The sequence below is a fragment of the Aethalodelphis obliquidens genome, unplaced genomic scaffold, assembly GCF_003676395.1.
Source record: "Aethalodelphis obliquidens isolate GAN/ISIS:26980383/991018 unplaced genomic scaffold, ASM367639v1 scaffold21, whole genome shotgun sequence".
Lineage (NCBI taxonomy): Eukaryota > Metazoa > Chordata > Mammalia > Artiodactyla > Delphinidae > Aethalodelphis > Aethalodelphis obliquidens.
Window position 1 is genome coordinate 28188380 of NW_020837965.1, and position 25085 is coordinate 28213464.

Genomic DNA, 25085 nt, shown 5'->3' on the forward strand with positions numbered 1-25085 from the left:
GCACGCCTTCCCTGACCCCACGGCAGAGCCCGTGCCCCTGCTCCTCCCCCCCCCCCCCCCCCCCCCCCCGCGCCCCCCCGGGCCCCCCCCCCCCCCCCCCCCCCCCCCCGTAGTGTGTGCTCAGGGGGGCCTTGCTGAATGCCCCCCCCCCCCAGCCCCGGGGAGGCCCCTGCTGCTCCTGCTCTCCCGTTCCCAGGGTGCTCTGCTCATCTTCCTGTCCCCGGCCCCCATGCCAGCCTTCTGTCCCAGGGCCTGTGTCCATTCAGCCCTGGCCCTGACCCCATGCTCATGTGATCCCTGCCCTCCAGGGCCCAGGCCCAGCACCCCGTGCCGCCAGGTCTCCCGAAGAGTCTGCCTCTTCAGGTCAACCCCAGGGAGGACGTGGCCAACGCCCCCCTAGGGCGCCATCTCCCCGCCCCCTTCCTCTTCTCTCCCTCCCCCCACCACCCTGCTGGCACCGCCCTTTTCCTCCAGACTCTGTCCAGCACCTTGGCCGGCCGAGGACCAGCCCCGGGAGGCCTGCCCACCTTGCGGGCGGGGGCGGGCACTGTGCGGCGGCCCAGGCGCCCATCCCGTCAGGGCCCACGGGGCCCACTGACCTGAGAGCACATGGAAGCCCCAGCCCCACGTGTCACCCGGAGGGACAGAGACCGGGCAGCGTGGGCCCGGCCCCACCTCCTGGGACCCACCTGGTGGCGGGAGGTGGCTCTGAGGGGGCCGCAGCTGCCTTCAGCCGGATCACAGCCCAGCCTGGGTGTCTAGTTGCCCTGGGCTGTGGGCGGCACCGCAGCTCTGCTGACCCTCACAGCCGACTTCCTGGGCACGCCTCGGTCTCTGCTTTGCAAGTGCGCGGTTGTCCCCTGGGTCCCTCAGTCCTGTAGGCCCAGCTCTTCCCGCACAGCAAGAACCAAAGACCCTGAGGACTGAAGTGTGTGTCAGGGCCTCTCTCACACCCACTCGGGGGCATTCCCTTCCCAAGGGCAGAGGCATCTTTCACACCCGTCTTTAAGGTGATGCCCCAGTCATAGCGGCTCCTCCCCCCACCAAGGACGACCTGTGGCTGGACATCCTAGTGAGATGCTGCAGGAAGGGGCGGGCACTCACACAAAGGGAGACCAGCTGCTTTGAAGAGGCCACCAAACATGGAAAGACAGAGTAGAGACAGTTCTTTGCTGTGCGTGCGCATGTGCAAACAAAGGACGGGGAAATCCCCAGGTGGGATTCATCTGGACGAAGAGGGACCTGGGCCAGGGCGGAGCCAGGGAGGTGCCTGGGGGTGGCTGGGGGGCCTCCGAAGCACGTCTGTGGGGGGCTTGTGACACCGGGGCACTAGGTGGGGGGCTTGGGCCCACTCTCCCTGGGGTTAGGGAACCCCAGAGTGGCAGGGAGGCTGCCCCTGTGAGGAGGATCGTGGACCACCACGTGCTGTCAGAAACCCACATTGGTGTCGTGCGTGGGTGTCGATTCTGAACGCTGGGAGCCTCTTTAAGTGCAAGTGTTAGAGAATGAGAGACCGAGCCTTCAATCACAGCATCATCTGACTCAAGTTATGTAAAGAACAGGGCAAATCTTAGAAAAAAATAGAAGAATGGAGGTAACAGAGCGAGCGTAATGAAATAAGAAAACAATATGAAATATTAACAAAAGCCAGAGTCAACTGCTTGGAGAGACTAATAATGTAGTAAACTTTGGCAAAAGTGATCAAAAGAGAAAGCACACGTAAGCAATTTGGAGCGAAGCGACAAAGTCGAAGAACGCTAAACAGCGTCAATAAATATGAAGAATAAGTATGATGCTTTTCTAGAAAAAATATGAATCACTTACTAATTGACTTAGTAAAATAGAAAATGTGTACAGACCAGTTGCATCAAAACCTCCTCTCTTCCCCAAAGCGCACCAGGTGGTTTTATTTGTGAATTTTACCAAATGTTCAGGACACAAACACTCTCACACGACGCGCTCCAGAGACGGAGAAGATGCTCACGCAGAGGCAAAGCTGCCAGTTTCGCGAGGGCAGTAGAGTCATCAAAACTCCGAGAGGCAGCACAAGGGTAGGGTTGACCTCGTGGACTTAGACGTGAAAATCCTAAAGAAAATGTTGACCCCCCCAAAAAACATCCCTACAAGGTATAAAGTTGCAAAAGCATTTCATGAAATAGGAATTATCTCCGGAGTGTGTGGGTGATTTACTTAACAGTAGACTATTTATTATTTTTATTACATTCAGAGTGAAAGAGAAAAATCATATGATCTATGCAGAAAAAACATTTGGTGAAATTTAAGACACGTTCTTAGGGATGTAGAAATAAACAGGAACTTTAACCTGTTACAGGGCACCTACTAAAAATCTACAGACCTTCACTGTCCAGTGTATTAGCCTACATGTGGCTATCGATCAATCCGTTTATCCATTAAAATGTGATTCACTTCTGCAGTAGCACCAGCCATATTCCAACTGCTGGCTGCTGGTTACCACATTAGAGAGTGCAGCTATAGAACATTTCCATCACTGCAGAAAGGTTACCGGGCTTCGCTGCCGTGCACACATCATTCTTAAACGCTAGAAATAGTACCTCTAAAACCAAGAAGGAAGGTAACTGCTATTATCCTTGAGGTACTGGGCAGTGCAGCAAGACGTGAAAAGTAGATCGGAATGGGTTGAAAGAAACACAACTACCATTTGCAGATGGCATTGTTGTTCAAATGGACAATACAAGAGAGCATACAAGCTGTTAGAACCAGTAACGGTTCTGGAAGGTTGACTGATACAGGATCAGCACACAGAATCAATAGTGTTGAAACACCTGCAGTGTTTCAATTTGAAAATAAGAAAAAGAGTGTTATTCAGAAAAGCAGCTAGTAGCTTGTCTAGGAATCAATTGGCCAAAGGGCATTAATGACTTTCGCCAGAGAACCGGCTAACCACGTACTCAAGGACGTAAAACACCTGAGTAAGGAGGTGCTGAGGCTCCGTGACGACCTAAAGATGTCACTTCTCCCTAAATGCCATTCAGTTTTGTAAAATTCCATGAAGGAATTGAACTTGGCAAGCAAATTGTGAAGTTTATATGAAACAGACAAGCAACTGGAAAGAAAAATGAAGTATGCTTGTGTTTAGGGAGTGTTTTCCTTAGCAGATGCATGTTTATTTAAATAAGCTGTACTGATGAAAACAATATGCAGTTGTCAGAAGTACGGACAGATTGACCTGTGGGACATAGAGCAGGACACAGAAACACACAAATGCAGCACGCTTCAGAAACAGCCTTCTTCATCCATAAGGAAGGGATGTACTCTTTCAGAATTGGTTGGGGGACAGGTGGGCATCCACATAGAAAATAATAAAATCAGGTCCCTACCTCACACCATACACAGAACAGCTCCACATAGATTAATGACCTCAGTGAAAAGAGAAAAAAAATTGGGAGGAGGGGTGTGAAATTAACGAATATATTATCCAACAAGCATAACTCATAAAAGACATTTAATTAAATAAACATTGTCTGGAAACCCACTCATGTGACAGCCTGCAGCTAGGAGATGATAGATGTGATGTACGTAGGCCAATGGTTACACCTAGAATAAAGGAAGAATCCCAAGACAGTGAGGAAATGCCAGTGCAATAGAAAAATGGGCGAAGGTTGTGGACAGGCAGGCCACGGAACGCTCGCGGCCAGCAAGCATCCGAGAAGCTGCGCAGCCTCCCTGGAGGCCAGGGCGATACCAGGTAAAACCACCGTGAGATCCCCCCAATCTACTGATTCTGTTCGTTTGGGGGGTTGAGTGCTAGGGGCTGAATTGTGTCCTGCCCCCGCCAAATTCACGCTGTGACTCCCTGACTCTCCCAGTGCGTCGGGATGTGACTGTATTTGGAGACAGGTATTCAAAGAGGCGATTAGCTTAAAATGAGGCCGTAGGGCAGGTCCTTCTCCCTGGTGTCCTTAAAATGAGGGAGATCTAGACGCACAGAGAGACGCCGGGCTGGGGGTGGGGGGGCGTGCACAGAGTGGAGGCCGTGAGGGGCGGCCGTCTGCCAGCCAGGGAGAGAGGCCCAAACAGATCCTTCTCTTATGACCAGAGAAAACCAGCCCTGCAGGCACCCCGATCCCAGACCTCCAGCCTCCAGACCGTGAGAAACATGTCTGTTGTCTAAGCCGCCCTGTCTGGTATTCGTTATGGCTGCCCCAGGACACCAACACCCCCTGGGCCAGCAGGAATGCATATTAACCCCACAGCTTGGGGGAACGGTTTGACAAAACCCCCGGACAGGTTGTGAGTGTGTGGAGCTGACCCAGTAACCCCACTTGGGCAGAAGGTGCCCACGCAGCCCTGTGAAGACAGGGCCTGAGCGTGTAGTGTCGGATCACTGGAGCAGCCTGAACGGCCATCACGGGGAGATGGAGAAGCCATGTGCTCGTACAGAGAGGAAGTACACAGCGGGCATGGGGAGTGCACACTAGTGACGTGCCCACGGCTCTCAAAAAGAAATGAGAGGTGGGGAGAGAAGGGCAAGTTGCAGTAGCACACTCAGGGTGGTGTTAGCATGTGACTTGAGAAACAGAACGACGCATGCTGACGCGTACATGCAAATTTAGTGAAAATGGGACATGCCTGGCCGTCCAGAGCACAGCCGATGTCTCTGTGACAGGGAGTCAGAAAGGCAGAGCCGCCTGAAGGTGCTGATTCCTGCCTCGTGTACAGCAGAGTTAGGGGTCCAGGGCTGGCTGGGCCCTCTGCCGTCCCGAGCGTGTGGCTTCCACTTCTGGGTCCAAGGTGGCTGCCTAGGTCCTGCCATTGCATCTAGGGGGAAGGCAGCGAGCAAGGGCTTGCCACCCAGAACGTGATCACACGGCCTCTGCTCAGGCTCCGCCGCCCCGGCTGCTCAGTGGCCGTGCCCAGCTGCCCCAGACAGGACTGGAGTCTCTGGCCAGGAGGCAGGCGCCCAGCTAACATGGGGGAGGCCTGTTATCAAGGGAGGACGGGGACCCCAGAGTTGGGGGACGGCTGGCAGTGTCCTGGGAGGAGACCCCTCCTCCAGATGGTGGTTTCTTTGGAGGGAGGGGGTGGTGAGCAGCGCACACAGTGGGTTTCTGTGGTCGTGGGTGCCTTATTTCTCTAAGGAGGTCTGCAGCTGGCATGGAGAACATTTGTTAGTGCTTGGTGGTGGGTATGTGGGTTTTGTGGCATCACGCTTTGTAACTTTTCTCTGTTTTAGAAGACAGACCGGAACGCTGCCTCTCTGGGTTAGGTGTGGAGCTTGGCTTTTTCCTCTCTCCTGCTCGGAGAAGACACAGTCCGAGGAAAGAGCACACTGGCTGTGAGCGAGGCCCCCTCCCGTGGAAGACTGGGTTTTCACCTGCTGATGGGGTGGAGTTTTATAGGGCCTGTGTGTCACTGCGGAACCTAGTGCCATGCAGGGCGTTTGATGGAATAATGGCCCCAGCTTAGTGATGAATCACTGTTTGTGGGGGCTTCACGGTGTATTTGTTTATGGTTTCCTTGAGGGCCAGGCATTCTGCAGTAATCTCGCCCTTGGCTGCCGTCAGGCCTATCTCTCAGAACCAACCTTGGCTAAAGAGCAAATAGCATTTACTCTGTTGATCTGGCTCAGGCTCTGGGCGCAGGGGATCCTTTCGATTCTTCTGGCGTTGTTTGCACAGATAGCATCAGCTTGAACATACCTTAGAACACACACACCCCACAAGAAATCCCGAATGGCTGTAGGTGTCACAGTCACCTGGGAGATGAGCCTCTGAAGTGAGTCTGTCCGGGGTGCAGACGGGCTCCCTGCGGATGCACGGGCCCCTCCTTACGGGCTGGAAGCCAGGCCCTTCGTGGAGCGGTTTCTTAACTGCCATGTGCTCGTGGGCACCCGGCTCTTCTTCCTGCACGGTCCCCTCTGCGCTGTGGACTCTGAACGCTGGACTCACCCCGTCCCCAGCCAGACGCGTCATGAGGGATGTCAGCTTCTAGAAACGGGGGTTGTGAAAGCCCTGAAAATAAGAGATCGAGACCCTGAGACGCCCACCCCCAAATAAGGGCTGGAAAGTATTTTTTAATGATTAATTGATTCAGAGCAGGATCCAAATAAGGCCCCCGTTTGGCAGTTGTGGCTGGTGCACCTTCAGGTCTTCTAGGTTTTTCCAGCTCTTGAAAAGGTACTTTAAAAACGTACATGCAGGTACTTCCCTGGTGGTGCAGCGGTTGAGAGTCCGCCTGCTGATGCAGGGGACACGGGTTCGTGCCCCGGTCTGGGGGGATCCCGCGTGCCGCGGAGCGGCTGGGCCCGTGAGCCATGGCCGCTGAGCCTGCGCTCTAGAGCCCGCGAGCCACAACTACTGAGCCCACGTGTCACAACTACTGAAGCCCACGCGCCTAGAGCCCATACTCCGCAACAAGAGAAGCACCGCAATGAGAAGCCCGCGCACCGCAACGAAGAGCTCGCCGCAACTAGAGAAAGCCTGCACGCAGCAACGAAGACCCAACGCAGCCAAAAATAAATAATAAATAAAATGAATTAATTAAAAAAACAGAAACCGTATATGCAGTAAAATTCAACCCTGCCTGCTTTTTTGTCTGCAGCTCTGAGCCCTGTCACCCCGCAGGCAGGCCAGGACGCCCAAGACCGAACCTTGGGGCTCCTGCTCCACTCTCCGCCCTGTGCCCTCCACTGCCTCTCCCGGAAGGTACATAGGTGGGCGAAGATGCAGGGCGCGACCTCTGGACTCTGGCTTCTCTCCTGCAGCGTGCGTGTGCGCCCCTGCATGCGTGTGCACGTGGCGGGGCTCGGTCCTCTGGTCCCCCAGCAGCACTCCCTGAGGTGGATGGCCTGGTGGCTTTGAGGGACGTCTGGGTTTCCAGTGTGGGGCGAATGTGAACTCAGCTGCTGTGAATGTTCGTGTCCGAGCCTTTGGGTGGATTCCCAGGGTGGGGCTGGGGGTCCTGGGAGCTGATGCCCCACCTGCGGGGTCACGGCCCCCCTCTCCGCCGGCTCGCCAGCCTGGCCTTTGGATCTTGCTTCCGCCTTTGTAATCGGTGTGTGGTATCTAGCTCTGGCTTTAATTTGCATTTCCCTAATAGCTGATAATGTTGAGCGTCTTTTCATGTGCTTATTTATTGCCCATATGTCTTTTTTGGTGAAGAGTCTGTTGAAATCTTTTGCCCGTTTTTATTGGGTTATTTATTTTCATATTATTGAGATTTGAGAGTTTTTTATATGCTCTGGATAAAATCCTTTGTTGAATATGTGATTTGCAAATATTTTCTTCCACTCTTAGCTTGTCTTCTCATTTTCTTTATAGTGTTTTTCGCAGAGCAAAGTTTTAAATTTTGATGACATCCAATTTATCAGACTTTCTTTTTCTATTCTGTTGATCTGTACGCCTTTCCTTTGTCAACAGCACTGTCTTGATGAGTGTTGGTTTATAGCAAGTCTTGATGTCAGTGAGAGGTGCCCAGCTTACTTTGTTCTCCTTTTTCAAAGTCATTAGTTTTTTCTTTCGAAGTGTAGTTGATTTACAATATTATATTAGTTTCAGCATAGTGACTCAATAGTTTCACAGATTATACTCCATTTAAAGTGACTGTAAATAGTGGCTATATTCTCTGTGCTGTACAATACATCCTTGTAGCTTATTTATTTTATACATGGTAGTTTGTACCTCATACCTTCCCCTATACCTATCTCTCCCCTCCCGCCTTCCCTCTCCCCACTGGTAACCACTAGTTCTCTATATTTGAGTCTGTTTCTGCTATATGCATTTATTTATTTTATTTTTTAGATTCCACATACAAGTGATCTTGTCTTTCTCTGCCTGACTTATTTCTAGGTCCACCCATGTTGTAAATGGCAGAATTTCATTCTTTTTTATGGCCGAGTAATATTCCATTGTATATACACATATACATGTACATGCACATATACATACGTACATACCCCGTCTTCTTTATCCTTCCATCTCTGAATGGACACCTAGATTGCTTCCATGCCTTGGCAATTGTAAACAGTGCTGCTGTGAAAATTGGGGTGCGTGTATCTTTCCAAATTAGTACTTTTGTCTCTAACCGATATATGCCCAGGAGTGGAATTGCTGGGTTATTTGGTAACTCTATTTTTAGTTTTTTGAGGAACCCTCCATACTGTTTTCCTTAGTGGGCTTCACCAATTTACATTCCCACCAACAGTGTACGAGGGTTCCCTTTTCTCCACATCCTCTCCGGCATTTGTTACCTGTAGACTTATTTTTTTTCTTTCTTTTTGCGGTACGCGGGCCTCTCACTGTTGTGGCCTCTCCCGTTGCGGAGCACAGGCTCCGGACGTGCAGGCTCAGCGGCCATGGCTCACAGGCCCACCCGCTCCACGGCATGTGGGATCTTCCCGGACCGGGGCTCGAACCCGCGTCCCCTGCATCGGCAGGCGGACTCTCAACCACTGCGCCACCAGGGAAGCCCTGTAGGCTTTTTGATGATGGCCATTCTGACAGGTGTGAGGTAGCTTTGATCTGCATTTCTCTAATGATTAGTGATGTTGAGCATCTTTTCATGTGTCTTTTGGCCATCTGTATGTATTCTTTGGAAAAATATCTGTTCAGGTCTTCTGCTCATTTTTTAATCAGGTTGGTTGTTTTTTCAATATTAAGTGGTATGAGCTGTTTATATATTTTGGATATTAACCCCTTATTGGTCATATCATTTGCAAATCGTTTCTCCCATTCCGTAGATTGTCTTTTTGTTTTGTCAGTGGTTTCCTTTGCTGTGCAAAAGCTTTTAAGTTTAATTAGGTCCCATTTGTTTATTTTTGCCTTTTTCCTAAATTATTATGATTATTCTAGTTCCTTTGCCTTTCCATATAAACTTAAAAGTCAGCTTACTAATAACTACAGAAAAGTCTTGCTGGGGTTTCACTGGAATTGCATTAAGTCTGTAGATCTAGTTTGGGGAGAATTAATGTCCACGAGTCTGGCACGTCTTCTTTGATTCCTTGTGATAGCAGTGGGGAGTTTCTAGCATGCAGATTGTGCATTTATTTTATGAGATTTAGGTATTTCTTTTTTGTAAATGGAAGGTTTTTTAAACACTGACTTCAGTTGTTCATTCCTAGTATATAGAAACGTGGTTGCCTTTCATATGTTGAACTGATGTCCTTCAATCTTGCTAAGCTCATTAGTTCTTGGAGCCCGTTTTCACATTCTCCTACATTCCTTGGGACGTTCTACATAATGATTGTGTTGTCTGCAAATAAGAAGAGCTTTATTCTGTCCTTTCCTATCCTTCTGCCTTTTGTTCCCTTCTCTTGCCCTCTTTCCCTGGGCAGGCCTTCAGTGCCCACTGAATTGCAGTGGTGAAAGGGTGCGGCTTTGCCTCGTTCCTGATCTTAGGGGACAGTATTCTCTCTCGCACCATCCAGCGTGATGTTCGCGGGGGACCTTTGGACGTGCTCTTAATCAGGTTGAGGGGATTCCCGTCTATTCTTCATTCACTGAGAGTTTTTACTCATGAATGGATATTGAATTTGTCAGAAGTTTTTCTGAATTGACTGAGATTTTATGTTTTTTCATATTTAGTCTGGTAACGTGTATCACATTGATTTCAAATGTTGAACCAACCTTGAATTCCTGGAACAGACCCCCTTTGGTTATGGTGTATTATCCGTTGTTCCTTTTATATATGTCTGGATTCAGTTTGCTAATATTTTGTTGAAGATTTTTACATGTGTGTTCAGAAAGGAACTGGTCTGTAGTTTCCTTTTTTGTACTGTTTTTGTCTGATGTTGGTGCTGGTATCAGGGTATTTGCTAACCTCTTAAGATGATTTGAGAAGTATTCTTTCCTCTTCTGTTTGCTGGAAGATATTTTGTAGAATTGGTGTTATTTCTTCTTTCGCTATCTGGTTAAACTCACCTGGAGTTTTCTTTTTCAGAAGTGTTTCACTATTAATCCAACTTCTTTAATAGATCAGGCTGTTGTTCGTCCTGGTGGGTTTGGGCAGTTTGTAGCTTCCGGGGATTTGGTACGTGGAATCTCAGTTCTCAGAGTTGTGTGCACTGAGTTATCTGTAGTGTCCCTAATCACGTTGTTCCATGTCTGTGAGCTCTGGAGTGATGTTCCTTCTTTGATTCCTGATATGGGTCATTTTTGCCTTCTCTCTCTCTCTCTTTTTTCCTTTGTGTGGCTGGAGTTTTTGTCAATTGTATTACTCTTCCCAAAGAACCAGAATTTGGTTTTATTTTTTCTAATTGTTTCTTTACCTTCAATTTCATTGTTCTGCTTTTATCCTCGTTTCCTGCCTTCTCACTTTGGGTTTAATTTGCGCTTTTCCTGGTGTCTTAAGGTAAAGCTTAGATTGTATGGTTGAGAATGTCTTTCTTTTCTAATACAAGCATTCAGTGCTGTGAATTGTCCTCTCAGTGCTGCTTTAACTGCATCCCGCAATTCTTGACATGTTGGTTTCACTTTCATTCCACACAAAGTGCGCCTCGCGTCCTTCCGGGCTTCCTCTCTGTGCTGTTGGTGACTTAGCAGTGTGTGGTTGAAGTTCCCAAGTAGCTGGTGTTTCCCAGCTGTCCTTCTATTGCTCCATTTTCGTCAGAGAACATACTTTGTGTGATTCTGGTTCTTTTAGTTTGTGCTTGTGAAGCATCGTTTTATGGCCCAGGATGTGGTCTGTCCTGGTGAACGTTAGCTGCTTTCATCCGTCTCCTTCTCTAGCTTTTTCCCTGGCCCTGCAGAATCAGAGCAGCCCCCATGGCAGAGGGACTGAGCTGTGAGAGTGGCCCCGCCATAAGGGGTCCTGCTGGGCTCCCCTGCTTCACTGCTATGTGTCAGGGACTATCAGGGACGCACTGTGTCTGTCTGTCTCCAACCTGCAGCAGTCAAATAAGGGGCATCCTCTGCCTGGGAAGCCCTGGTGTCTGTCTCCTGGCCCCTCTGGGCTCAATGGAGGGCAGATGACGGTCTCCAGGGAGACAGGCTGAGGTGAAGCCCAGCTGAGGTGGGTGGGGCCTGTGGGATGGGTGGGACCATGTGGGTGGGCAGGACCCTGGAGAGGAGGGGGCGGGGCCTCGAGTGGACCCTGAGGGTAGGGTCCCTGGGAGGCCTGTGCTCTGGCAGCTGGGAGTGGGATTCCCAAGCACTGGTACCCTGGTCCCTGGGGGCTTCGGGGGTGTGTGGTCTCAGGTTTCCTGTCTGCCCGCCTGTGGACCCACCCAGGCCACCTTCACCAGAGGGAGACCCTCTGCGGAGGGGTGCTTGGTCCAACAGTCTGGGGGTGCTGATGGGTGCCCCCTACGTGCAGGGACCCCAAAGATGGCTCCCAGCCTGGCCGGGCCTGGGCATGGGCTCCTGGGATACGTGAGGGCCAGTGTCCATGAGTGACCGAGGTGCTGGGGTCAGAGAGCCCGCGGTCCAGCGGAGGCTGGGGCTGCTGCAGTTTGGGGCCTTCCTGGAGCCTGAGAAGGCGTCGGAGTGCACGGTCACTGCTGAGCCCGTCTGTGCCCTTTGCAGGTTGTGCAGCCTGACCTTGAAGAAGCTGGTGGTCTTCAAGGAGCTGGAGAAGGAGCTCATCTCGGTGGTGATTGCTGTCAAGATGCAGGTGAGGGTCTGCCTGTGTCACTGGCCTGGGGCCACGAGGATGCCTGTGTTGCCCAGGAGATGAGAGGGGCACAGCCGCACCAGCAGCTGGACCCTTGCCCGTGCAGGAGGCCCCACCCTCCCGGGCACAGCAAAGGGCACACCACCAGGGTCCCGGGATGAGGGGGAAAGCAAGTGTGCTGAGCTCACCTGCAGACGGGCCCCATGCAGAAGCTGGGACAAACCCTCCCTGCTCCTCGCTCGCCCCCCCGCACTGTGTGCCCCTCGCCCGCCAGCTGTCCACCCGGGCCCAGCCTGGCTGTGCTCACCTCTCGCTCCCAGGCCATAATACTGCCTGTCCCTTGGGCCTCACAGGTCCTTCTTTCTGCCTTTGAACAAGTGTCGGTGTTTCAGGGGGACCCAGCTGCCCCAGCACTCAGCGCCCCCTTCCCCAGCAGCCCTGGAGGAGGGCCCCGTTAGCCGTGCGAGCTGCCTTGGCCTTTTGGTGGCCCCGGAGGTGGGACGTGGCTCTCGGGCCTGCGGCTGGCGTGGGTGCTCTGGGCCTGGCCTGTGGCTCCTCGTGAGGCTCACCAGGGCCTCCTGGCCGGACCTCCAGGAGCAGCTCGTGGGCCTCGGGGCCCGGCTTTCCTCCAAACTGGGAGCTCAGCTTGGAGCCCAGCAGGCGTGAGGCCCGCCCTTCCCGGTCATTTGCCGTCACCAGAAAAGCAGTACACTGTTGAACAAAGACCCAAAGAAGCGCTCTTCCCCACCGACGGGGCTGCCGCTCTCAGCGTGAAGCAGGCCGTGCCCGGCTGCACACCTGGGACGTGGGAAGATGCCCGCATGAGAACCAGCCCCGCCGGCGGTGCTCTGGGCCTCCTGGCTCGGGAGGGGTCGATGGCGCTCTGGGCCCTCAGAACAAGCTGCTTTACCCATCCCTGGCCTCTGAAACCGGCACTGTTGACCTCTGACACAACCGGTGCCCCTGTACTCTAGCCCCGTTCCTCCAGCTGCCCGTCTCTGCGGTCCTGCCCCGGACCCCGTCATTATCGAGAACTCAGCCTCTGGTCAGGGTCCCAGGCCCCTTGGAGCTCCCCCCCCTCCAGCTTGCCTGAGTGCCCCCATTGCCTGGGCCCGCGCCCCTAGTTGGCAGACACTCAGCTCCTTGCCTGCTTCTCCTGGGGCATCCTCTCCTGCCCGGGTCACCTGCCTTTTGCACCGGCTCCTCAGCTGCCCCCCGCCCCCCAGCCCCTGTGTCCTGACTCCCAGAGGAAGCAGGCGAGCCGGCCTCCCCCGCTGACCCGAGTCTCCGTACGTGTGTTCACTGCTGCCCCCTCGCCTGTCTGCGCGTGGGTCCTCCTTGCCCGGGGCACGGGCCCATCAGTTTAGGTCCTGACCTGGATGGGATCAGATGCGCAGGAAACTGGGGGGAAACGGCTGTGAGGGACAGAGGGGAACGGGCCAGGGTGTGGGGAGAGCACCAGACCGCACACGGGGAGCCTGCCCCCGGGAGAGCTAGGGCTGGGGGAGGACCGTCAGGAGAGCCCCCCGGCACACTCCGTGCTGGGAGCAGCTGTGGGCAGCACGGCCTCGGCACCAACGTCGCGTGCAAGCAGAGGGCAGTGTGTCCAGCAAGGCTTCTTAGCCGCTCGGCCACCCCACACTGCTGCCCACGCCCCTCCCCGTCACTCCCGTCAGCTCACACGTCTGTGCGGCTCACGTCTTTGTCCTGGACCCACACCCCACTCCCACTCTCACCCATTCCTCTGCACCCCTCATCTTGGTGAGACGCCTCGTCAGCTGCGTGGTAACCTCTGCTCTCCGGCCTGACTCTGTGAATCTGGCTCCTCGTGGGGCCCCCTGGACGTGGGCTCACGGGGTTTGTCCTGCTGTGTCTGGCTTCCTGCACTTAGTGTAACATCTCCAAGGCTCGTCCATGTTGGGAGACCTAGTTTTAAAACAATACTATCATGAACATCTTTAATCCATTTGGAACTTATTTTGGTACAAGGTTTGAGGTTGGGACCTGTGGGGGGGGTTAATTATTTTTTTAAATTAATTAATTGATTGATTGATTTTTGGCCGTGTTGGGTCTTTGTCGCTGCGCACGGGCTTTCTCTAGTTGCGGCGAGCGGGGGCTACTCTTCGTTGCGGTGCGTGGGCTTCTCATTGCGGTGGCTTCTCTTGTTGTGGAGCACGGGCTCTAGGCATGTGGGCTTCAGTAGTTGTGGTGCATGGGCTCAGTAGTTGTGGCTCGTGGGCTCTAGAGCACAGGCTCAGTACTTGTGGTGCACGGGCTTCAGTAGTTGTGGCACGTGGGCTCAGTAGTTGTGGCTCGCGGGCTCTAGAGTGCAGGCTCAGTAGTTGTGGTGCACGGGCTCAGTTGCTCCGCGGCATGTGGGATCTTCCCGGACCAGGGCTCGAACCCGTGTCCCTGCATCGGCAGGCAGATTCTTAACCACTGCACCACCGGGAAGCCCCCGGGACCTGTGTGTTTTATACAGATGACTCACCACCCATGTATCACAGCCATTTAGTGATTAGCTTTTCTTGCCGACCTGAAGGCTCCTTATTACACACTGTTTGTTTTTACATGTGTCTGTGTGTTTTCTGAACCTAGTTCTAGGCTTGTACTGCTCTCTCTGTCCTTGTGACGGTGCTGCTGGGCTTTAATCACTGACCTTGGCACCCACTCTGCTCTCAGTGGGGCGGGGGCGGTCCTGCTTTCCCAGGAGCGTGTGGCTTCTCGCGCACCTGCTTGTCCAGCTGCATCTCTTGCTGCACCTCCATCCTGCAGCTGTGGCAGTGACTGTTCTGTCTCCTCTCTCACAGCTTAGCACAGACTTCTAGAGGAGGACTTGGGGGTCAGAGGATATGGGCTCTTTTAAGGCTCCGGATAAATCTCCCCGCGGGGCCTTTGGGAATCACACGCGCTTGGGCCTCACCCCCACCATCTGCGGGTCTTTGCCTGACAGTCTGAAGAGAACTGACAAGCCGACATCTTCGCTGCTTCATTTTAAGATGCCTTCTTCTGAACTAGGAGGTGTCTTGTTCTGTCCCAGGGCTCCAAGCGGATCCTGCGGTCCCACGAGATCGTGCTGCCCCCCAGTGGACAAGTGGAAACTGACCTGGCGCTGACGTTCTCCCTGCAGGTGGGCCTCCAGGGGGACCCCCACCCTCACCCTTCCCGCAGCCTCTGTGGCCACGGAGGTCCCCTCTCCCACAGGGCTCACTCTCCGGGGTTAGAGATGTGCTTGCTTATGAGGTCGAGTCTCTCGTCGCATTCCCACGATGAAGAGAACGTAGTGAGGCCAAAACTCAGATGATGGGTTTAGGTCGCCTCATTCCTGCGTTTAGAAAAGATGGGGGAGCGGGGGCTGAGGGAAGCCACTCAAAAAAACAACCTTGTTTAAAAAAAGAAAAAGAAAGATGGGGAGGAACCTATGGAAACTCGGTGTCGCGAGTTCAAACCCCTCGGGAGTATTATTTTGGGCTGTGCTGGCGGTGAACGTGGGCTGTTTAGACTGGGACCCCCCCACCGTGTGAAGCAGAGGCCCCCCCGGGTGGGGGGCGTGAGTAGATCAGCCCTCCCCCGCCCCCAGCCTCCTCACCCCGCCCCCACCCCCGCGTCTCTTTGCATAATTAAGATCTGCATTATTTAAATTCAGTGGATGTAGTTCTGGCTGAAGACACTTGCTGTATTTAGTATCAGTGCTTTTCCGATACATTAAACTCCTCCGTTCTCCCTGTGAGTGTAGAAGACAGGGCCGCGCTTTGGCGAGTCTGTGAGAACCCTGCCCGTCCGCCTCTGCCCTCCCCCAAGACCACCTCACCGGGCTGTGCCTGGCTCCGCCGGAGCCCAGACCCACGGCAGCTTTGGGGTTTTTTTATTATTTTTATTTTTTGGCCATGCCCCGAGGCACGTGGGATCTTAGTTCCCCGGCCAAACCCACACGCCCTGCAGTGGAAGGGGGGGTCTTAACCACTGGACCGCCAGAGGACTCCCCGGGAGTCAGGTTTACTGAGTATAATTTCCAAAATGTACGGTTCACTGTTTTTAAGTTCACGGCTTTGTGGTGCACAGGTATGTAACCGCCACCACAGTCAAGGTGGAGGGCAGTCCCGTCGTGCCCCAGCTTTGAAAGGAGGTTTTTATTGGTGAACCTTGAGGAAGCGTGCACGTCTGCTGTGGGCACACAAGCTCTGCAGTGTCCCACGAGCAGGCGCAGGCGGCCTGGACCTGGAGTGCTGGGGGCACGGCCCGCTGGACCGCCAGGCGGAAGCACTGCTGGGCAGTTACTGCATGTCCACAGATGCGCAGGGCCTCCCGAGGGCCTGGCCATGTGGCACGCATCTGCCACCAGGGGCTGTTCCTGGCAACCGAGGTCCTTGATGACCAGCAGGGAGGGAACCCTGGGGCTTGGGTGCGTGAGACCTCGTGGGTGTCGGTGGGCGTGGCTGCCTTCATTGCTGTGACCCCCCCTCCTTCTCCCGCAGTACCCCCACTTCTTGAAAAGAGAAGGCAACAAGCTTCAGATCATGTTGCAGCGAAGAAAGCGGTACAAGAACCGGACGATCCTGGGCTACAAAACGCTGGCGGCTGGTTCCATCAACATGGCCGAGGTTAGGGCGGCTGGGCGGCGGCCTCCCTCCAGGCGCCCTTGCCCCACGCTGTCCCTCCTGGACGTCCTGCTCGGCGGGACGGGGGCTCCCTGGGGTGGGTGGACACGTGCTGGTGTGGGTCGGAGGGGCTGCCAGCTCACCTTTTTTAACTTGGCTTTTTCACTGATGGTGATAGGTGATGTTACTTTTCTCAAAATTCTTACTTTCTTACTTGGCTAAGGAGTTTCCCCCCCACAACTAAGCCCCCCCAAATTAAAAAAGAATCTGGTCCATAAAACCCCAGCATCTAGATGTGATCAAATGACCCCAAACGCAGCTCCTAAAACGCAGAGGCACACATTCGCTGGGTTATCATGACGAGACCCCGTGAAGGTGAACGGCTTGGGCGTCTGGGACCAGCGCGGGGCTCAGGCTGGCACCGGGCGGGGGACGCAGGGGGGCTCTGCCGCTCTCCCCAGTTTATTTGATTCTCTCATGATCAGAACGGCCGCAGGGTCTCATCATCCTGGTGGGCCAAACCTGGTGCATGTCAGCTCCGCGGCACCAGAGCCCCGGCTTGCACTGGGGGCCCGGTCCTCCTTGGTCCCCCAGGGACACGGGTTCCTGGGGTTGAGTCCCGAGAGTCGGTGGCTGTGCCTGGACTGGCCCCTGCGTGGCTTCACACACTGCTCGCTGCCGCCGACCCTCCTCCCTGATGGCCTCCAGTCCTTAGGGGCGGGGCCTGGCTGACCTCCCAGCCTGGCCCGGTGTGCTCCCTCCCAGCCCGTCCACCCTGCTCCCGTGTCTCCTCTCTTGGCCCGTCCGCGGGCCCCCTGTCCTCGTGTCCTCCTGCACCGCCCCTGCCACCGTGCTTGCCCTGCAGAGTGCACCCCTGCCGTCACCGCCAGGGGAAAGCCCACCCGACCCCCAGCGTGTGTCCCCCGCAGGGTGAGGCTGGTGAGGCCTCTAGAACCGCGCCCTGCCCACAGGTGATGCAGCAGCCGTCGGAGGGCGGCCAGGTGCTGAGCCTCTGCAGCAACATCAAGGAGGCCGCGGTCAAGGTGGCCGAGATCTGGATCTTCTCCCTGTCCAGCCAGCCTATCGACCACGAGGACAGCACCATGCAGGCCGGCCCCAAGGCCAAGTCCACCGGTGAGGACAGCTGAGGCAGCGCTGCTGTCGCGGGCGCCGCCTCCTGGCCGCTGGCCCGTGGGCTCGAGAGGTTGGGGAGGGGATGTGAGGGTCTGCGGCTACTCTCTGGGCTGCAGGCATGTCAGCCCTGCCTGTGCACTGGGACACGGTCAGGAAGCAGGTCATGGGGTCGACCATGGTGCCTCCCAGGGTCTGGCACGGTCGTGGTGTGGGCTGTCACCTCCGTCGCAGTTGGGGTCACCATCTCCCCTGAGGCGAGGGTGGGCCAGTGGGGGCCTAGTCGAGCAGGAGACCCAGTTTGAGCCCTGTGACGGGCAGAAGGGCTGGGGGCCACGGTGGGGGGCTACAACGTGCAGCCCCTGCCCCCTCGACAGTCCATCTGCCGCGTGTGGGGCTGTGTCCTCGTGGCTCCCCTGCACGCCGGGGGCGGGGACAGTCACTGGGGCGCCACCTTATTGCTGGGACACGGGCTGGAACGTCGAGGCGCCCCCCCTTCCATCTGTTCACCCCGCAGATAACTACTCCGAGGAGGAGTACGAGAGCTTCTCCTCCGAGCAGGAAGCCAGCGACGACGCCGTGCAGGGGCAGGTAACGCGGGGCCCGGGGGGTGCCGGCCTCGAGGCTCCCAGCGCCCCGTGCCCGGCCCCTACCAGACCCCCACAGCTGTGCAGCCCGCCGTGGACGGGCCCGGGCCCCCCCAGAGCCACTGTTGCCAGGGTAGCAGGGGGCATAGGGGGCTGGGAGCCTGGTCCCCGTCCCCGGGGCTGGAGGGTGTCAGCAGACGCACTGGGACGCCCAGGAGACCAGGCCCCTCCCCACGCCGCCCAGGGAGGCCGCACATCCACGTGGGTCGGCCCTGGGCCAGGGGCACAGCAGGCAGGGGCAGGGTCCCACGCGTACTGAGGGTGGCCTGGCCCCAGGTGCCACGTGTCTCTGCAGGATTTGGACGAGGATGACTTCGACGTGGGGAAGCCCAAGAAGCAACGGCGATCGATAGTAAGAACGACGTCCATGACCAGGGTCGGTGGAAACTGGTTTTACTAACACTGGGGAAGGGCACGGGGTGGGGACCCGGGGTGGGGGCCGGGTGGAGCCCTCGGGAGGGGCGGGTCAGGACGTGAGGCGGCCTGCCCTGGGATCACATGGGCACACGCGCTGTCCCCTGAGCCCAGCCCTGTGGCTTCTTCAGAGGCCCAGTCTCTTCCCCAAATACAGCATGAAGGCGGGGAGACCCCGTGCCACGGCCTTGCCCTGGGAGGGGGGCTGTGGCCTACAGCCCAGAGGACAGGGGGCAAGGCCACTCTCGGAGCAGAGCCGAGGGCCGGTCCCCTGCCGCTTGGCCCAGACACGCCCAGTGTGAGGCCAGCCCCCGCCCCCGGCTCTGCTCTGTGCCCAGGGGCTTGGAAGGGCTGCCAGGCTCCTCCTTTAGGAGGGAAATCCAGGCAGGGGCCGTGGCCCATCATGAATCGTCCAGCCCCGGTGCCAGAGCTCCTGGGCGAGCTTACAGTGCCGAGCCACTCTGCCCTGCGGCCCCAGGCCAGGCCAGCTCGAAGGGAGACCCGGGAAGCCCCGGTGCTGATGGCCCAGCCCAGCCCCAGAGACCACTGCCCCCCCCAGCCATGCTGGGAGACCGTGGGCTGGTCCCCGTATACCGGGTGACGCACGTGTTCTGGACCGTGGTGTGGAGGCCCTCACGCTGCTGTGACAGTACCTGTTTGAGCCTCAGGTCCAGGACCCGAGGCCCAACTTCTGTGGAGGGGGCGTGGGCCTCCTTTTGGGTGGCCTCGGTCGGAGGCCAGTGGCCAGGGCAGCACCAGGAGCAGATGGGCTCAGGCTCCGATGCGCCCTGACCACGCCCTAGGTCCCGAGGAGGGAGGGCGGGGGCGTCACTGGCACAACCATAGATACGCCCTCCCTGCGGCTCCCCTTCGCCGGCTCTGAGGCTGACAGCCCTTCTCTGGGTCCATTTCTTAGTCCGACCACAGCTGTGGTTTCAGAGGCTTGTGAAAACGCTTACTGTTGTTAAAGTGCCGGCAGCCGTGTTCAAGTTCATAGGTGTTGCCGCGTGTCTGAGCTGTGCCCCCCACCGGCTGAGGCCGCCCTCGCGGTGCAGCCCGGTGCCGGCCCCACTGTGTCCTCCGGGAAGCGGCTCCAAGGGCTCTGATGCCGGCCTGCTTGTCTCGCAGCAACAGAACTTCAAGCAGAAGGTCGTGGCCCTGCTGCGGAGATTTAAAGTTTCCGACGAGGTGAGTGCGCAGCCCCTCCCCCCGTGGCAGCCCCGCGTCCGGTCGGGGTAGGGCTCTGGAGGCCGGTTCCGGCGGGTCCCGCTCTGCTGTTCGCTGCCGCCGTGGCCCTCTGGACGTCACTGCCGTCTCCAGGAGCGAGGGCGATGGTGGCGCCTGCCCCGGGGGTGCTCGAGGGGCAGGCAGGGCCCCAGGTGATGCCTGCTGTGTTTCTTGACAGCCTGCTCTGAACAGATCTGGAGGAGGGCGGGACATTTTCTGTGGGGGGTGTGACCACGGGTTTCTGTGTTTTGTGTTTTTTTATCAATCAACTTTATTTTTTAGGGCAGTTTTAGGTTCACAGCAAAACTGAGCACAGAGTTCCCATGTGCCCTGTCACCCCACACACTGCCTCCCCACGATCAACATACTATGTGTTTTCAAATTTTTTCTTTTAGCTTTTTTCTAGTCTCCAAATGATGACTTTGTGTAACTGTGATAACCAGAAAAAAAAAAAACAAAACTTTTTTTCAATGTGATCAGAGGAAAATTAGTCCCCAGGTTCTGGACCCACCCAGGAGAGGTGGCATTTAAGTATCGAAGCCCCAAGACATCGTTATCACATGTGTCACGATGGCCCGCAAAGTGAGCTGTGTGCTTCCCGGAAGCCACGGCTGTGCGTCCACGCGCGGTGTTGGGGCATCCTCTTGCAGCAGCTCTTAGCGGGTCAGCTGCTCGAAATGGGCCCGGCTCAGCCACGGTCCTTCCCACACTGACCCACAGCGTCAACATGATTCCTATCAAATCACCAGCTGCCTTTTTGCAGAAACCAACCAGCTAGTCCTGAAACTTATGTGGAAATGCAAGGGACGCAGAAGCAACAAAACAATCCTGAAAAAGCACAAGTTGGGGCTTCCCTGGTGGCGCAGTGATTGAGAGTCCGCCTGCCGGTGCAGGGGACACGGGTTCGTGCCCCGGTCCGGGAAGATCCCACATGCCGCGGAGCGGCTGGGCCCGTGGGCCATGGCCGCTGAGCCTGCGCGTCCGGAGCCTGTGCTCCGCAACGGGAGAGGCCACAACAGTGAGAGGCCCGCGTACCACAAAAAAAAAAAAAAAAAAAAGCACAAGTTGGAGGACTCACCTGTCCATTTTCAAAACTTACCTAAAGCTCCTGTCATGAGACTGTGGCGGGTCAACGAAGTAAGGTTAAGAGTCCAGAAATAAGTTCTTCTATTTATGATCGGTTGATTTTCGACAAGCTGCGAAGACCATTCAGTGGGGAGAAGAATAGCCTTTTCAGCAAATAGTGCTGGCACGACTGGATATCTGCACAGAGAAGAGTGAAGCTGGACCCCTACCTCACGCCACAGCCTACAAAAATTAACTCAAAACGGGTCAGAGATGTAAATGTGCAAGCTGAAACTACAGACCTCTTAGAAAAAAACAGCGGCATTTGTGATCTCGGGTCAGGCAACGGTTTTTTAGATAATGACACCAAAAGCATGAGCAAACGAAGAAAAAATAGGTAAGTTGGACTACATCAAAATTTAAACTTGCTGTGCTTACAACAATACCATCAAGAAAATGAAACAACAGCCCACAGAACGGGAAAAATTTTTTGCACATCATATATCTGGGGCTTCCCTGGTGGTGCAGTGGTTCAGAATCCCCCTGTCAACGCAGGGGACACGGGTTCGAGCCCTGGTCTGGGAAGATCCCACATGCTGCGGAGCAACTAAGCCCGTGCGCCACAACTACTGAGCCTGCGCTCTACAGCCCTCGAGCCACAACTACTGAGCCCACGTGCCACAACTACTGAAGCCCGCGTGCCTAGAGCCCGTGCTCCGCAACAAGAGAAGCCACCGCAATGAGAAGCCCGCGCACCCCAACGAAGAGCAGCCCCCACTCGCCGCAACTAGAGAAAGCCTGCACGCAGCAACGAAGACCCAACGCAGCCAAAAATAGATAAGTCAAATAAATTTTAAAAAATCATATATCTGATAAGAGACTTGTATCCAGAATACATAAAGAACACTTACAACTCAAAAACAAAACAATGCAGTTAAAAAATTAATTGTCCACTTTAAAAATTGGGCAAAGGATCTGACTAGATAGTTCTCCAAAGAAGAAATACAGCCAATCAGCCCGTGAAGAGATGCTTGGCATCTCTAGTCTTTGGCGAACACAGATCAGAACCACAGACTCCTCTTAATACCCACTAGGGCGGCCGTCACCAGGAACACGGAAGATAAGTGTCGACAAGGGTGTGTAACAGTGGGAACCCTCACACGTGCTGGAGGGAACGGAAGCGGTGCAGCCACTGTGGAGAACAGGCCAGCGGTGCCTTGGAAGGCTTGCCAGGCACCCAGCACCCACTGCTGAGTACTTCCCTACGAGAGATGGAAACACGTCCACACGTTTAGCACGTCCACTGATAAACAGTCACAGGAGCTTCACCTGTAGTGCAGACGCTGGGCGCGTCGCCCTGTCCTCCACCGGCCGTTGGTCAGACATACTGTGACCCCTCCCTTGGGTGGCCCACTATCAAGAAGGAGCAGGCTGTGGGCAAGCACACTTACACACACACACACACACACACACACACAGACACACACACACACGTCACGCTGAGTGAGGGGAGGCTGCACGTGGAGCAGTTCCATTCGTGTACCATCCTGGGAAAGGCCCGGTGCACGGGGCTGGGTGGGGGGACCGTCGGGGGCAGGGGGTGCCTGGGGAGGGAAACCGTTTACGTCCTGATCGTGGCGGTACCACACCACAGCACACACTGTCATAGCACCGCTTGGTGCTCTAAAGGGTGCGTTGGGGTGTTAAAGCTTCTGAGGCTGGGGAGAAGAGCCCCCTGCGCAGCGCCCGGGTGACCGGAGGTCCCCAAGGGACTGGCTGGTGGCACAGGCTGGAGGAGGGGTGCTGGGCGGCCGTGCGCCCTCCTCCCACCTGTCCCTCAGGAGCCCCTTCCCACCGGGCCAGCCTCACACCTCGGATCCCACGTAGGTCCTGGACTCGGAGCAGGACCCTGCAGAGCATGTCCCCGAGGTGGAGGAGGACCTGGACCTTCTGTACGACACGCTGGACATGGAGAACCCCAGTGACAGCGGCCCCGACATGGAGGACGACGACAGCGTCCTCAGCACCCCCAAGCCAAAGCTCAGGTGGGCACAGCCGCTGGCCGGCGTATGCCACCACGCTGGGACACAGTGGACACGGCCGTCTGCCTTCAAAGCTGGAGGTTGGCAGAGGCCAGCCCAGGAGGAAGTCCATCTGGGGGGTCGTCCGGGCCGGAGGGAAAGGTGGTTTGTGAGAAAGCAGGCCCTTGGGGGTGCAGGCTCTGGGGAGGGGAGAGCAGGAGCCGCAGACCCCAACGGTGCCCCAGGTCTGCGGTGCTTCCAGAGGTGAGAAGTGGCGAAGTGACAGGGTCCAGTTTGTATCTGGAAAAGGTCTCTCTGGGATCTGCTGGGAGCAGCTCGGGTCATCCCTGCAGGAGGCCGTGGTGTTGGGGCAGGAGGGGGGCGGGCCGGGAAGTTGTGTGGAAGGCGGGCCCTGGGCGGGGGGTGGGGGGATGTGGGCTGGGGAGGGGGTGCTGGCTGGGCATCACAGGAGGGGACCGGTGAGCACAGGCCCACAGGGCTCCGTCCGACGCGGAGACGAGGGGCGTGCTGGGGCCACCCCCCAGGGGCACGGGTGCGGCATGGCTGGTGCTGGAAGGGAGTCTGGGGGACAGGTGATGCGGGCGCTGATGCCCGGCCTGGTGGAGAGAGCGCACGGGTCTGAGTCCGCCTCAGGAGCCGGTGGGGGTGGAGGGCGTCCAAGTCAGGCGGAGAGGTATGCGGACCGGTTGGTTTTTAAACTTAAAACAAGCATAAGTCAGACACAAGGAAGCACACACGAGAAAGGGGTGGCCATGCTGTCACCTGCCCTCCAGCTCCCGCTGCAGCCTCGCACACCCACCTCCCAGTGCAGCGTCCCCAGCTGCTGACCGGCGACCTTTGACTCAACTGCCCAGTTACCCTCCTCTGGGAGGTTGGAGACTGTGGGCTCAAGTCAGGGTGTCGGCCACTGGCCTCCTGGGGGCTCAGCCAGGCGGCTGCAGGACGGGGCTCCTGCCTCCCTTCTACCTGCTGCCCCCTCCACCTTTAAGGCCAGCACGGTGGTCGTGTCCCTCGGTATTTGCCCCCCGACCCCTCTGCCTTCAGTTGGAGATCTCTGCTTTTATCAGCCGCCGTGACTACCTCGGTGCCCGGCTGACCCGGGCCGTCCTCGCCTGTAGTTCCCTCCATAATGTTAGCTGTGCCTACAGGGCAAGCCCTGGCCAGCCCGCGTCCCAGTCCTGGGGCTGAGGCGTGGCGTCTCAGGCCTGACCCTCCTGCCACGCACCGTGGTCCCGCCCCACGTGGCTTCGTCACCAGACACTGCGTGAGTCCCGTCCCTCGTTTTAGCTTGACCTTCGGCTCCTGCAAGCTGGCTGTGGGTTCCCCACCCGACAGGCCTCCAGCCCGGGTGTCGGGTGCAGCTGTCAACGTGTGCCGCTGGCCACCCCGCCAGGGCCGAGGCCGAGAGCGGATGGGGTTTTGGGGCACAGGTCTGCTCAGCTGCTCTCAGGCCCTCGGGTCCTCGCCTGTGCCACGGTCCTCAAGGGTGGGGGCCCTGCTGCGCGTCTGACCCCGCCAGGCGCAGCGGCTGCGCCTTCAGCTCGGGGAGGTACTGGAGAATAACGCGCTCTCCGTCCGCGCCACCCAGGCCGTACTTCGAAGGCTTGTCCCACTCCAGCTCGCAGACAGAGATCGGGAGTATCCACAGTGCCCGGAGCCAGAAGGAGCCTCCGAGTCCGGTGAGCGGCCCGGAGCCAGGCAGCCCCGTGCTCCCACGGGGGCCCTCGGGTGGGGGGTGGGGGGCGCACCCTCGGGTGGGGGTGGGGCGCACCCTCGGGTGGGGTGGGGCACCCTGACCCTTCCTGTCTGAGCCCCTCGAGGCAGCTTGCGCATTGGTGCTGGGCTGACCCAAGGCCAAGCATGCTCGGCCCGGGTTCCCCTGCCAGGCTCCAGGTGACAGTCGTGGGGTGACCCTGAACCCACAGTCCAGGAAATCCTGGCCAGTCTCCCCAGGCTGCCTCCAAGCCCAGAACCCCCTGCCCAGAGGTGAGCCAGCCTCGGTGCCATGGTCGGACACAGCCTGATTCCCTCCCGTCTCGTCCACACAGGCTGACGTGCCTGAGAAGACGCGGGCCCTCGGAGGGAAGCAGCCAAGTGACAGCATCTCCGATTCCGTGGCCCATGTGAGCAGGCGGGGCCACGTTCACGGGTGCCAACAGAGAGCCCACTTACGTGCTGCCTCTAGGGGTCTGATCCCTGACCGGCAGGTCCTCCTGCTTCCGCCACCCAGAACCTGTGCACAGAACCACGAAGGCGCCCCTGAACTCACCCCCACCCCAGGGAGGGGGCCAGGTTTCACCCCATGCCAGGGGAACGGTCAGGGATCCCCGGATTCACCCCACTCCAGGGGGACGGTCAGGGCCCCCCGGATT

The 25085-nt window shown here is 56.8% G+C and overlaps 1 protein-coding gene across 8 annotated transcripts in view; it reads left to right on the forward strand.

Annotated features, from left to right (window-relative positions):
* The window catches only part of PACS2 (phosphofurin acidic cluster sorting protein 2), a 62882-nt gene that overhangs the window by 21723 nt on the left and 16074 nt on the right, over positions 1-25085 (forward strand). For 6 of the 8 annotated variants that reach the window (XR_003435714.1, XM_027120799.1, XM_027120801.1 and 3 more), the window contains exons 2-11: positions 11502-11589; positions 14630-14719; positions 16065-16190; positions 17159-17321; positions 17836-17909; positions 18261-18341; positions 19508-19567; positions 22559-22716; positions 24302-24392; positions 24762-24836. Coding sequence is in view for 7 of the 8 variants with exons in the window: in XM_027120799.1 (XP_026976600.1) it covers positions 11502-11589; positions 14630-14719; positions 16065-16190; positions 17159-17321; positions 17836-17909; positions 18261-18341; positions 19508-19567; positions 22559-22716; positions 24302-24392; positions 24762-24836 (1006 nt within the window). In the remaining variant the exon portion in view is untranslated. The remainder of the gene's footprint in view (positions 1-11501; positions 11590-14629; positions 14720-16064; positions 16191-17158; positions 17322-17835; positions 17910-18260; positions 18342-19507; positions 19568-22558; positions 22717-24301; positions 24393-24761; positions 24837-25085) is intronic. The other 2 variants (XM_027120800.1, XM_027120802.1) reach the window with 1 other exon arrangement.